Source organism: Macrotis lagotis, chromosome 2, assembly GCF_037893015.1.
Source record: "Macrotis lagotis isolate mMagLag1 chromosome 2, bilby.v1.9.chrom.fasta, whole genome shotgun sequence".
Classification (NCBI taxonomy): Eukaryota; Metazoa; Chordata; class Mammalia; order Peramelemorphia; family Peramelidae; genus Macrotis; species Macrotis lagotis.
The window spans coordinates 121,836,356-121,851,642 of record NC_133659.1 but is presented as its reverse complement, the minus strand read 5'-3'; the positions used below and the strand labels follow the sequence as shown (position 1 = coordinate 121,851,642).

Below are 15,287 nucleotides of genomic sequence, written 5' to 3'. Positions count from 1 at the left end.
AACCTCAGACACTTAATTACCTAGCCGTGTGGCCTTGGGCAAGCCACTTAACCCCATTGCCTTGAAAAAAAAAATACGGAAAGATATGGATTAGACCATTATGCTTGGCCCTGTGCTGTTCAACAAATTTATCAATGGAAAATAAATAAAGGAGTAAAGATTAACCAATCAATAAGTACTTATTAAATATTCTCACTGGACTTATCAATTATAATACAAAAGCAAAAGAAAAATACAGTCTCTGACCCAAAGAAGCTAACCATACTGGTGTGACAGGTATGTAAATATAAGGTAAATTTTTGGTGGTAAGATTATTAGCAGCTAATGGGCTCAGGAAAGGCTTTCATGGAGAAGGTGGTACATAAGCAAAAGTTTGAAGTTTAGAAAGGTTCTAAGAGATAAAGGTGAAGGTGTGAATTCTAGGTATGGGAGATAGTACTAAAGGCCCAGAGAAAGGAAATGGGGTGTCCTACATGATGAATAGCAAAAGGGCTAGTTTTTTCAGAACAAAGTTCAGGAAGGGACTTTTTACAGACACATATATTACATATTTATATGCATACATATATATTACATATATATATATATATATACATACATGATTAGAAAAACAAAAGGGATCCCAGTTATGAAGGGCTTTAGAAGCCAAAAAGAAGTTTATATTTGATAGTAAAGGCAACAAGGAGCCATGTAGACCTGCACTTACAGCAAACCACTTTGGCAGCTATTTTTGCAGTCTCCTGGGGAGAACATTTAGGAGACTACTGAAGTAGTTAACCTGAGAAATAATGAAGGTCTGAATTATAGTGCTTTCATGAGTAGAGAAAAGGGGATGAAATGTAAAAGACAGGTTGGGAATAAAAATGACATAATTAGTCAACTGATTTCATATATGGCATGAGAGGGAGCAAGGAGACAAGGAAAAACAAATTTTGGGAATCTGGGTGCTTGAAAGAATGTTGGCATCCTGGACAGAAATAATGAATTCAGTTTTAGATATGTAAGGTTTGAGATGTCTTTGGGATATCCAGTTGAAAATATCCAAAAAGCAACTGGAGACTAGCTAAAAGGTCAAAAGATAAAAAAGTAAAAAGGAAGATGGCATTAAACGGAAAGCTGTTTCTTGAAGGAAGGGAAGATGGATGGGCTGGGTCCAAGCAGACTCCAAGAGTGGGTAATGGGGAGATCAAATCTTTTTTTATAGGGTATTGGCTGTAGGAGGCAAGTGGTATGGTTTTTAACAGGATTAGGAGTCAGAGGTCTTCTTAGAGGATTTGTTTCATTTGGGGATTCACCAAGGTGAGATTATATATTGTTTAGCGTTTCTGTGGAGGTTAGGGTTCATGTATTTAGGAATGGATAATCAATGGGGATTTACTGAGCAACAATGAAACTCAGACCTGTATCCAACACTAGCAACTGGAACTTAGAAGAGTTTTAGGACTGGACATGGAGATGGAGGAATCCACTGTATTGAGATGATAATTAAAACTATGGGAGCTAATCAGGTCACCAAGTAAGAAAGAACAGAAGGGGCAAGACAGAGCACTGGTTGATAGACAACCAATGGGAGGGGGGCAGTGGGGGGGGGGTGACACTGTCACTTTAAAACAATTTGATAGGCTAAGGCATTGGACTAAAGTTAATGTGAAGGAAGCTAATTAATTGAAGTTATATTTACAGGACTGTGCCTGTAATATAGAAAAGTGTTTAATAATGTTTGTCAATCTACTCTGCCAACAGCTGCTAGGGGCTTAGCTTCAGAATTACTTTATATGCATTTTGTATTTTAATTTCAGTATTTATGCTGTTCCAGCCCCACCCTATCCCCTTTCAAGTTAGAAAGGATTTCTTCCTTTTCTTTTTTACTACCAACATCTAGTACAATACTGGAGGAAGAGGCACTAATAATGGCTTGTGGAATGAATGAAAGTTTCAAAGAGGCAAATTTAGGCTTGATATCAAATCTTCTTGCTTCCAAAATTTTTGTGTCCCTGAACAACCTGTTTGCCTCAGTGTCCTCATCTGCCAAATGGAGATAATAAAAGCATTTAACCCCAGGGTTGCTGAGATATTTGCAAATGACTCCGCAAACTTTAAAGCACTATCCAATACTTGCTATTATTAGTGAGGTCACTATTTCTGGGTTTTAAGCAAAGCCATCTGACTTTCTTCTTGGGATTACTGTTCAGTTAGAAAAATGGCCCTCTGAAGACTGAAAACTTTGATTTGTAATCCTCCAGTACTGCAAAACGCTAGACAGAAGTATGAGGTTGAGAGAAATTAGAGACTTGGTTAGGATGACCACTAGTAACTAAGGTGGAACTCAAACTCAGTTGATCCTTGACTCCGAGTCCAACAAATTCACCACTGAGCCACCAGCTCCAAGTTTAGCACTTGAAAGACAACTTTGGCTCTTGTACCCTACCAGGGCAGATTCCTTACATCCTTTTTAGAATTGATATGGGGGGCATATGTTAACTAAATTAGAGATTACCAATCCACTCTGAGTTCCTTTTATTGTAATAAAATAAGCATTTCCATAACATAGCAGAATAGAAAAAAAAAAGATGTGGAAAACATCTATCTTCTTTCATATATTCTTGGTACTTAATTTGGGTACTCATGACTTAAAATAAGTTAATCACTCAAAATAGTTCTTAAAACAATATTGCTTTTACTTCAGGGAACATTCTCTTGTTTCTATCTATTTGGATCTTCAATTCCCCCTCCCCCATTTTTCTCTCTTATATGAAAGGGAAATGTTCTTAATAATTGCTTTGGATAACTAAGGGTAAGGGTACCTATCAACTAGACATGAAGGAAAACAGGTTCCAGAAAGTTGGATAGGTGCTGAATGGAACAAGGGGAAATGTCAAGAACATTCCTACTTTTAAAATTTTGTCTTGGGGACAAGTAGGAACAATCATAAAGTGACAAAATTATTTAGTACTGCCTTATCCTACGTATTCTATACCAATTATTTCATATTCTGTATATGAATGTTTCACTGGTATTCATGACAGTAGTGAGGCACTGCAAGGCTAATTCATTAAAGATTCTATTATTTCATTATATTTTCTTTACTGTTGGGAAAGTTTATCAAACCTTTTAAAGGGTTTAAAAAATCTTCAGTTAAAGTATTCAAATAATCAAGATAATCAAAATAATCTCATCACCCCATCATGTCTACTCTAATTAATATTTTGCAACATTCATACATCTACTGTGATAACTATGATTCTATAGTTCCCTATTACCATCAAAATAACAAATAGTTCATGGTTTCTTCTACCAATTACTATTAAACTGGAGACTGCTTTAAATTTCAACTTTTTTCTTTTAAAGGTATGAAGTCATTCAGACTCCATGGAATTACCAGAAATATAACTTCAATGTTACCATGGGATAACACTTAAATTCAACTGTCATTACATATGCTGTTTGAGCAAAGTTACAGGAGATAGAGCATAAGCAATCTGTTCCCTGGAGCCTGACCTATAAACCCTTAAATCTTTCAAGTAGGATGGTAATATACTTCATTTCTCAGGCATGTTTCCTTACAATTTTAAGCAACACAAAATATGAAGGATTCTGTAAGTTACAGTTAGATGAAAAGCACATTTATCTGCTAGTAGCTTTGAATTCAGCTTTTAAAGTTTATCAAAAATGAAAAAATGCTGGACAGGACACAGTTAAGTGGATGATTATCAAGTAAATGTCAATCACATATGGTCATTTTTCATGTGCACCCACAACAATTCAGTTTTTTAATTAACCAAAGCATAGGGAATTGTCATTGTTCAATTTGTCTAGATGGGTTATAATTACAGTTAGGGCCAATCACAGCATGACATTATATAGCCACTATTTTAGTTCATGTGACTCAATTAAATAAAAGTGAAATTTTAAGTTTTTCTGAATAGAGAAACTTCTCTTAAAGTTGTTCATTATTGTGTCCAAACCTTTAGAAGTACATCAACTCCCTATATTTGAGACATAGGTTATTTCATAACTCAGAAATATTATGCTCATGATGAAATATTTCAGACTCAATTAACTGTATCTAATTTACTATTAAAGTTTTCATTGAGTTTACTGATTTAAATCTAATTTGATGCTATATGTATGTGTATATACATACACACACACACACACACACACACACACACACACACATAACACACCAGAGACATTGCAATAAACCCTAAATACATCAAGCAAGTCAATTCACCATTATAAAATCTAAGTTATTCAAATTTGCCTGCCTCAGGGTTTTGCTAACATGTTCAAAATTGCATGGCTAAGCAGCTCTCCATTAAAAACTGATGAATTAAAAAGGGATTATTTGATCAAATCACTACAACTTTAAATGACAATTTTTGAGAATCTATAACTAAAAGGACAGAATTCTCTATCAAATCAGTACTTACTACTTAAATCTTTATCCCTGGGACAGATCTTTTTTAGGTTCTTGCAAGGCAAATGGGGTTAAGTGGCTTGCCCAAGGCCACAAAGCTAGGTAATCATTAAGTGTCTGAGACTGGATTTGAACCCAGATACTCCTGACTCCAGGGCCAGTGCTTTATCCACTGGGCCACCTAGCCGCCCCGGGACATTCTAGAGCTAAAGCTGAAAAGGATCAACTCTTTTAATTTATTCTGAACACTGTAGTCTCTCTATACATACAATTAAAAATGTTAAATTACTAAGATAGACACTAACAGAAAAAAAACATCTCTCCATTGAGAGGCATTTATTGAGTGCTTACTTAATTGTTAGGCATTGTGTTAAGCACCATGCACGCTAAGAAAGGCAAACCAGTGCCTGTCCTCAAGGAGCTTTACATTCTAATGTCAGAAACAACATATGTGTGTATATAAAACTAGGTTTGTATGAAATATAGACAAGAGGACATTTCAGAAGAGGAAGGCACTAGCTATTGGGGGGGGGAGTGGGGGGGAACAACCTTCAAGGGATGGAGGCCAGAAAACTAAAGAGGTAGAGGTGAGATGACATAAAATTTTAGGAAAAAGAACAGTCAGTAGAAAAGCATGAAGACAAGAGATGGAGTACTGTGTTCCAGGAAGAGCAAGGAGACTGTTGTCATTAAAACACAGTGTGTAAAGGGGAGTAAAGTGTAAAATCGCTGTTAAGGTAAAAAAGGGGAGAAGCTATGAAGAGTCAGTATGATGCATTAAATATAAATAGAATACTAGTCAAAGAGTCAGAAAGGTATGGATACAAATCCTGCCTTTTGCATTTACTAGATTTGTGGTCATCTCTAAGTCACCTAACCTTTTTCAACATCAGGCTGATATCTAAGACTTAACATAAATGACTTCCTAAAACTAATTAAAGAGATTGCAGGTACATGATAGGACCTTTTTACAAACAAGTTCTTTACAATTTCCCAAATAGTTAATTGAGATCTGATGAGATGATGTTTGTCCTTCAACCTCAAAGGATTAAGACTCTGATCCAATGTCCCTTTAAATTATAGGGGGGGTAAATTTCTAATGACAGAAAACTATACAGTCCTGTGACTATCTCTCCAAATCTGTAGATTTCAAGAACCTCTATGCTTGAGAACCAAGAGTTCTAGCTCCTCTAAAATACTTGATCAAACATGTAAAAAATGGCAAAAAAGCCCCCAAATGATCTAGAATTTAACCTGAGATAGAACTAATTGAATATATGGATCAAAAGAACTTGTTTTTTGCTTTTCAGGGCAATGAGGTTAAATGACTTGCCCAAGGTCACACAGCTAGGTAATTATTAAGTGCCTGAAGCCAAATTTAAACTCAGGTCCTCCTGACTCCAGGGCTGGTGCTGCCCCCTCAAAAGAATTTAAATGTTTCAAAATCAAGCTGAAAGGAAAGTTAGTGCTCTAGTAATGTTGTTTAGTCCTATGCCATTAAACATTTTCATCAATTCCTTGGAAAACAAATAAACAGCATGATTATCAAATCTTCAAATGACTCAAAGCTGCAAAGCATGGCATGACACATTGGATGTAGTAGAAGGTACATTAGATATGATGTATGAGAACTTGAGTTCAAATTCTAAAGTTGCTGCCCAGACCCTATGCTGTGATTTGGGGCAATTGACCTTCAAGTTTAAATGAAGAGGTAGACCTTAAGGGTTAGTGAGCTCTAAACTGAGACAAGATTCAAAGACTCTGAAAGACCAAAACACTGGGCTGATTCTAGTAAGATGAAATTTAATAGAGATATGTAAACTCTTCCACTTGGGCTAAAAATACAAGCTTCACAACTCAAAAATGGAGAAAGTATGGCTAGGCAACAGTTGGTCTGAAAATGAAACAACAGTGGTAGAGCAGATTTTAAGCTGCCTTATGAGCAGTACTAAGCAGGTAATGGATCCTCTGTATTCTATGTTGTGTTAGTTCACATTTGATTACTGTGTTTAGTTTTGAATGTCCTATTTTAGGAACTACAATCTAAAAGCCAGAATGTCCAGCAGAGAGCAAAAAGTTCACTGCAGAGTTACAATTTCTAAGAACAAGCAACACAATTTCCCTAAAACTATATTTCTTTATATCACATCCAGTACCAAACAGTATACCAATTAACCCTGCTCTTATTGGGTATTTAAAAATGTTCACATTTCCCTGAGAAGATGATGTAGTTTATTTTCTTAGTCTTTATATTAGTAGAATTCTTAGAAGGCCAGACAGTAAAAGTAACTGTATGGTTCAATGAACAGAATGCTGGCCAGGAGTAAAGAAAACCCGGGTTCAAATGCTACTTTTAATACTTATTCACTCTGAGCATCACTTTCTTTTAAAAATAGGTATAATAAGAATAATACCAGCAGTAAGCATTTCATATATTTCAAAAGTTTGTACTTTCTCTAGAACCTTAAAACAAGTTACTACTGGTATTATTTTCTTCCTTTTATAGATGAAGAAACTAAGATTCTGAGAGAATAACATCAAATTTGAAACTATACCATAGGCACTTTGACTAGATGAAACAATAGTCATAGCCAGCCAGATAAGAGAGATAGAAAAACATACACACACATATATACATATACATGGCCAATCATTATTTTTCCCAGGGGATCACTAGGAGTAGTCACAAAGAAATCAGGGTACTATACTGAAATTAAGGGACACTGAGAGTTAGAAGAGGGGAAAAAATTAACTTTTCCAAAGTAAATACATCAGAAACAAAACTTAAATTAAAATCTAACCCAGACAGGAATGAACTGGCTGATCACAGAAAAGTTCAAGAAATGAAGAAAGAAGTAGAACTTAGAAACGAACAAGGTCTAATTTCCTATAATTAGCATGAGACTGGGATTACTTGTCTTTATAACATATAAATGATTTGTAAAACTTCCAAAAAAAACACTAAAAAAGGATTACATGCCATTTTCTGAAATATGGCAAAAAAGAATCTCAACTCAAATGATGGCCTCAGGACAGAAGGGACAGGTTAACAAGGACAAAAGAAAATAAAATCTAGTTGGTCATGCTAATGAAACAAGTACTAGGGCTTGCTAGTAATAGAATAGGATCATAAGGGCAAAAATATGAGAAGACATTTTAGGTCAACAATGGAGCTTGATGCATTTCTTAATGAGATAGGGTTTTGATCCTCAAAAAGATCCAGTTTCCTCAAATTTTCTAAAGACCTCAAATATGCCTTAGTTGTCAATATTGTCCAGAGGGGAGGGTGGTAGAAGGGGAAGAAGCCTCACCTCTGCCACCTCTTCTTACTTCAATATTTCAGGTATTCCAGGTTTTGTCAATGTACCTCTAGCAACATAACTTGCAAGTTTAATACAGGTTTAGGAGATGGTCTTCAAGAGGTGATGTGGCTGAAAAATTTATCACTCTCCAGTCAACCTGAAGATAAGCCTCTTCAAACTTAGTGAGGCTGGTCCTAGAAAAATAGAAATACAGTCCATCACCAGGCCTGTACTTGAAAACTTTTCAGCTTGGTTGAACTTGCCAGAGCTTGAATTCCACTGAAGAGATGATCTTCAAGAATTCTACTTTTTAAAAACTTTTTCTATTATACAGGATGATTCTTAGAGAACACCTATATACAATCAGTTAACAACTCCTCTTATTTTCAATAAATGTTTGACAAATCAATGCAAAATCCCAAAGGAGAAAAAAGGGAAGATGGAAAGTCTAAAAACTAAAAAATAACAAACAGCAAGCTAGATTTTGATTATTTCAGACAACACCTGGCATATACTAAAAATGAAATACGGTAAAAGGCTATTTTGTTTCTCCTATAATTTTTTTTTAAATTCTAGGTGATTTGTTAATTTGCTATATTTTTAAATGCATATAAATGAGCATTACTCACAGCATTCAGGTAAGAAGAAAAACAATAGGAGATTCACCTTATAATTTAAATAAGGAAACCAATCGAGAAATTAAATATGTCTAAGTTCATAGCTAATAACAAAAATATTCAATCAATAAGTACTTATTAAGCACCAACTGTGTGTCAGATACTGTTAGGGTCTGTGGTTGCAAAGACAAAAGTGAAACAGCAAGCATACTACATACTTTTTTTGGGAAAATGAACATCATTGATTTTTGAAAATAAACATTTTTTAATATTATCTACATTCTCTCCCCAATCTGCTCCCAAAGAATTATCCTGTAATAGGAAAAGTTTTTAAAAAGCAGAAGTTAAGCAAAACTAACCAATATACTGAAATAATCTGACATCACAGGCAGTATTTCATCCCCATCATCTTCCCATCACTACAAAGAAGCAGGAGAAAGTGCATTTTCATTTCTGCTTTGAGGGGTCATTCAATTTTAAAAGCTTTGTTGCGCTTTTCATTTGCATTAAGGACCTTATTTATAGTTTGCTGCTTCTGTTTAATTCACTTCACATCTGTTTTTTTCTATCTCTGTATTCATATTTCTCATTTTTTATAGCACAGTTTTATTCTATTACATTCATATACACAACTAGTTTAGTCATACTCCAATCAACAGTCACATACTCTGTTTCCAGTTCTTTGTCACAAAGCATAAAAACTGCTGTAAAAATATTCTGGTGTATATGGACCCTTTTCTTTTGTCATTGACCTCTGCAGGATATATGCTTAACAATGAAAAATTTACATTCTAATATGAATGTAATTCATATGAACACACACATATAAACACATACAAAATACAAACTTTGCATATTTTTAGAAAAGGAAAAAGCATTAAGCTAAGGGAGGCAGGAGTCTGAAAAACAATGAGACTAGGAAAAGTAGTTGGAATATCAGGGAAGAAATAGCAACAAGGCCAATTTGGCTAAAAGGTGGAGTGTGAAGAAATCAGGATTGTCTAAAAAGGCTAAAAAAAGATAGGATGGGGTCAGGATGTGAAGAGTTTTAAAAGCTAAACAAATATGGTTTTACTGAAATGATCTGAATGAAGATGCTTCATCATGTGATTTGCTGGTGTCCCCTGAGGACAAATGGGCCCTGAAGGTGATACTTCCTAGGGTGGACTCCTGGAGAAAAGGGATCATCTTATTTGGCATTTCTAAAACTTAGCAAAGAACTCCTGCACACAAAAGTGGTTTAATAATGGTTTCCATTCAGAGGAGGAGCTTCTAATCTTTGACTGGAGCTAATTGAGAGCCACTGTAGCTTAACTAGGGGAGTAAAATGGTCTGATTTATTCTTTCAGAAAATAATTTTAACAGGTATTTAGAAGATAGATCTCAGTGGGAAAGGAAAACTGATTAGGAGGCTACTGCAACAGTCAAGGATAAAAGTAATAAAGGCCTGAAGAATGTGTTAGTAAAGAGTTGATGAGTATGAGAGTAGTGGATAGAAGAACAATGAAATTTAGGAACTGATTCCATATAGAGAGAAGAAGTCTACTTGGTACATTTGAGTTTGAGGTCTATGGTCTTATCCCTAAACTACTACTGGGCAAGTTCACCTTGTTCACAAAACCTACCTCTTATGGTCTTCACTTGCCTCATTTCTGTAACCTCAAATGTTATGAAATGAACTGTCATTGTAGCAGAATAGGGTCTGTCAATAAACTTCTCTAACAGGATAACATTCCAATCAAAGTGCCTCTTTGTTTAATCAGTTCTTTTGACTTCTGTGTGTTATACAATCCATCAGAAAGTAAACTCCCCAAGGGAAAGGTCTGTCTTTACTCTTTGTATTTGTACTCCCAGGATTTAGCATAAGGTTGGAATGAACGGAAGCACCTAATAAGTGCCTTTTCATTTATTCAATCACCTACATTTTGGATCCCTCTCCCTACAGGCAAAGTTGTGTGTGTGTGTGTGTGTGTGTGTGTGTATAAAGTATTCAATAAATGAAGTTTCCTAGAATAGAATGCTAACATGGCATTCAGAAAGGCCCAAATTCAAATCTATCCCAGACTCTTACTATGTGACAAATTTACAATGGGCAAATCACTTAATCTCTCAGCCCTGGTTTCTTTATCCATTAAAAAAAAACAAAAAAAAATTTTAAATGCATATAAATGAGCATTATGCGTAACATAAAAATCACATTTATATCTCAAGTATATAAATAATTAGATAAGAGAACCTTTTGAGCAAGACCACAACTGCATGTCTTTGTACACATGTTCATCTGGTCCCCAATACCTTTTTTCCTGGCTCTCCTTTTATCTTTGTCTACATATAAATGTTTAAAAGTAGGATAATTCTTTCTAGTCATCTTCTGATATCTCCTCAAAAGCTTCTCTGGCAAGGAAGTCATTATCTGAGAGTTGTGACTAACAAAGAGAACCACTAGGGGCGGCTAGGGGGTGCAGTGGATAGAACACCAGTCCTGAAGTCAGGAGGACCCGAGTTCAAATATCATCTCAGATGCTTAATAATTACCTAGCTGTGTGGTCTTGGGCAAGTCACTTAACCCATTGCCTTGCAAAAAAATGTCAAAAAGCAAGCAATAACAACCACTAATGTTTATACAGGGCTTAAGAGGTTTTCAAAATTATCCAACAACTAGTATTTATTAAGTATTCATTATACTCCAGGAACTGTGTAAGGAAAGGGCTTACATCTCCAGGGCATCAGACTACTTTACTGTAATGGAGATGGAGTGAGAACAGACAAAACAACATGTATTAAGGGGGCAGCTGGGTGGTGCAGCTGATAGAGCACCGGCCCTGGAGTCAGGAGTTCCTGAGCTCAAATCCAGCCTCAGACACTTAATAATGACCTAGCTGTGTGGCTTTGGGAAAGTCACTTAACCCCATTGCCTTGCAAAAACTAGGAAAAAAAAACCTTAACGTTAAACATAGCTTTCTCTGTTCCCATCCCCATTAAAATGCAATCCAGTTATATAAATGCAGGCGCATATACAAAACAAGTAAATGCAAAGTTGTTGGCGGGGACCAAGACTTCAAGTAGAATTAGAGCATCAGAGCTTTACTTTAAAAAGAGGAGCCCTGGGAGACGGCCCTAAAGAATGCATTCCAGGCCCGGGAGCTGTCATCATCGTTATTGTTGTTGTTGTTTTAGTTTTTGCAAGGCAATGGGGCTAAGTGGCTTGCCCAAGGCCACACAGCCCAGCTGGGAAGTGTCTCAGGTGGGATTCGAACTCAGCTCTGCCCGCGCCAGCACTCTGGCCATTAGGACCCGGCACCCGGCCGTCGAGATCAGGGGCGGTTTGCGGCCGCTCCGTCCGGCGCCCGCTTTTCTCTCTCCCTCACTCCGCGCGGCCGCCCCGTCCCCCGACTCCTTCAGGCCCTTCTCCCCCAGTGAGCCGGGGCCCACCCAGGCTCCGCCGCTCCCCTCGCCTCCAGCCCGTTACCGCGGCGGCCGGCGGGGCTGTTTTCCTCCAACTCCGGCTCCGACGACAAAGCCTCCTCCATTATCTTCATCTTCTTCCTCTTCCGTAACTTTTTCTTCTTCTTCCCAAGGCCAACACGTGAGTCCGACAGGGAAGCCGCCATTTTTTGCCCGAGCGGAAGTCCCTCGTTGAATTAGTCTCCCTCGGCGGAAGTGAGTGCCTTCAAGTTCCGTTCCGGGCGCTGTGGAGCCTCGGGCTCTGGGACTTGGGTTCCGTAGGCGGCGGTGAGGGAAGGGGAAAAGTGCGCCTGCGCCCGCTGCCAATGCATTACGTAACCCACGACTGGGGTTAGTTGAGCATAAAGGCTACATCTCAGTCCCCCAAGCTGAAAATTCATCCCACCAACCTCTACCCTCTCTGCTTTCTCCTTACCCCCTTTCTAAACCCCATCAATCCCCCTCCCTACCTTCCCCCAGTCAGTCGGCTCACCTTTGTTAAGTCAACAAATACTAATTATTGTTTACAAAGCGATTCAATTTTATTAATTTTAATTTAGATTAATTTATATAATATTATATATTTTATTATTCTTTATTTTTAAAATATACTTTAATTTTATATTATTTAAATATAGTTTATATTTATTATTAAATTTATTAATATTAAATATTTTAATGTTTCATATATTTTTAAAAATCTAATTTATATAATAAAACTATAATTAATTGCTATTGATTAAAATTTATTTGTTAATTATAATTTATAAATAGATTAAATCGATTCATTTTAGTTTGCAAAACAATTTATTCAATTATTTTGACCTTTTTTGATTTCACTTCATTCTTCTCTCCACTACTTTAAAGTTTTCCTTTACGATCCATTACATTATAAGCTCCATGAGGGCAAGGACTGTCTCTCATATTTTTATACTCAGTGCCTGGAACATAGGTTCTTTTTTTTAAATTTTTTTTTATTTATGGCACTGGGGTTAAGTGACTTGCCCAAGGTCACCCAGCTAGGTAACTATTAAGTGTCTGAAGCTGGATTTGAACTCAGGTACTCCTGACTCCAGAGCCGGTGTTCTATTCACTGTGCCATCTAGCTGACCCTGGAACATAGGTTCTTAATAAATTTATTTTCCTTTTTCTGTTTTTTTGTGAGGCAGCAGGGTTAATTGACTTGCCCAAGGTCATATAGAGAAGGGTCTGAGACAGGGCCAGTGGGCTACCTCACTAGCTGCACCACATATTAGGTTCTTTTTTTTCCTTCATTCTTGTGAGGCAATGGGGTTAAGTGATGTGCCCAAGGTCACACAATAAGCATCAAGTGTCTGAGGTCTGTATTCTATCTACTGTGCCATCTAGCTACCCCACATATTAGGGTCTTAATAAATATTTTTTTATTATTGTCTAAGGAAGGCAAAACAAAACACCTGACCCTGCTTTCTAGAAGCTCATAGGCTAATGAAGAAGGCAACAAATATGATCAATAGAGGGAAGGCATTGGTTTTTAAGAAGGCCTGGAGAAGTCTCCTAGTGCCTTCCCTTTGGAATTACTTCCTATTTACACTATGATGTAGGTACAAAGTTATTTGCCTATTTTCTCTAACCATTCTGGAAATCAATTTGGAACTATGCCCAGAGGATTCTAAAACAGAGTATACCCTTTGATCCACCACTACTAAATTAAGAAAAAGAAAAGGAAAAGGAACTACTTATTCAAAAATATTCATAGCAGCTCTTTTGGTGGTAGCTAAGAATTGGAAATTGAGGGAATACCCATCAATTGAGGAAATACCTATAGAATGAAAGTTATATAATGTCTTGCTCCAAGCAAATGCTTAATAAAATATTTTTTGAATGACTCTCTTTTTCTCAGCTCCTCTCTCTCTCTATACCTTCTTAGTGCAGCCTATGGCTACTTGGGTTTGGTTCTGCTTTTGAGGAATCATTATTCAGACTCAGGAAAGCATGGGTGGAATTAAAACAAAAAATTTATTTAAAAGGTTACAAGACATAGGAAGGACGAGAGAGAGAGAGAGAGAGAGAGAGAGAGAGAGAGAGAGAGAGAGAGAGAGAGAGAGGCAGAATAGAATCCAAATAGCCATTGGCTACATCAGCACCTGCTGCAAAAGATATAGTTTTTCAAACTTTAAAATGCTATATAAATTCTAGTTGTTATTATAATTCCACTCTTCCTTTCCTCATCCCAAGCTCACACAGCTAGTGTCAAGTGTCTGAGGTCAGATTTGTCAAGGGTCTAAGGCTGGTGTTCTAACCACTGCACCACCTAGAAGGCATTCACAAAGCATTATAGGTTTTCAGAGTATATTACAATGATTATCTCAATTGATTCTCACAGTACTTCTCCAAAGGAGATGCTATTAAATGTGGAAACCCATTTTACAGAGGAGGAAACTGAGGCAGAGAGAACTCAAGTGACTTTCTCAGCATCACACACACTTTGCTAAAGTGTGTTGATGATAATTTGAACTCAGTTCTTCCTAACTGCAACTGTGTATTCTATCCATATAGCTGCCTTGATGAAATAGAAGACTTTCTCCCATGTTGGTCTGAAACTTGGAAGCAGGACTGGGAAAAGATTAAAGTGAAACAATTGGAAGACAGTGGATTCTGGTCTTTATAAAAAAAATTGTTTTATTGATTCAACAAGCTTTTATTCAAATCCTATTATAAGGACATCTGTCCAGAAGGAATTTATAAACACAGTGAATCATGTATACAAACACAAATACATAACTAATAATGTTTTTCTTGGTTCTTTCTGATTTGTATAAAGATTGCATCTTTCTTTCAGTTCTTATTACTTGATGTCAGATGGTACCAAACATGCAGTTTAAGCAACATTAATTAATCTTGAGAGTCTGTTGGGTGTACAGTATTTTATTAGATCCTTTAAAATAAGTCTTACATATAAAGGATGATGCTTAAAGCAAGTAAGAAGAGCATGGAATATTTACCCAGCACAAATAAAGATAAGAAAACAATTTAGGACCAAAGAAAATATAGAGAAGATTATGAAATATAAAATAATTAATTTTTATTTTATAAAATTCAAAGGTTTTGCCTAAACAAAACCAGTTAAATCAAAAATTTTTGCAACAAGTATCTCTGATAAAGTCCAAATTTCTCAAATCTATAGAAAACTGAGTCAAATATATAAGACCACAAGTCATTTCTCAATTAATAAATGGTCAAAGAATAGAGCAGGAAGTTTTCAGACAAAGAAATCAAAGCTATCATGAAAAAATGTCCAATTTCACTATTGATTAAATACAAATTAAAGCAACTCTAAGTTACCACCACATACTTATCAAATTGGCTAATATGACAAAAACATGAAAATGTTAAATGTTGAAGGAGAAGTGGAAAAGCTGGGACATTAAGGCACTGTTGGAGTTGTGAACTGATCTGATGATTCTGGAAAACAATTTGGAACCATGCCCAGAGGATTATAAAACTATGTATAGCCTTTGATCC

The 15,287-nt window shown here is 36.3% G+C and overlaps 1 protein-coding gene across 2 annotated transcripts in view; it reads right to left on the bottom strand.

Moving 5' to 3' along the window:
* The window catches only part of RRP15 (ribosomal RNA processing 15 homolog), a 64,664-nt gene extending 52,695 nt beyond the window's left edge, over positions 1–11,969 (bottom strand). For both annotated transcript variants that reach the window (XM_074222686.1, XM_074222687.1), the window contains exon 1: positions 11,809–11,969. In XM_074222686.1, coding sequence (XP_074078787.1) covers positions 11,809–11,950 — 142 coding nt within the window. In that variant the 5' untranslated portion in view covers positions 11,951–11,969. The remainder of the gene's footprint in view (positions 1–11,808) is intronic.
* Between the last annotated feature and the right edge of the window lie 3,318 nt (positions 11,970–15,287).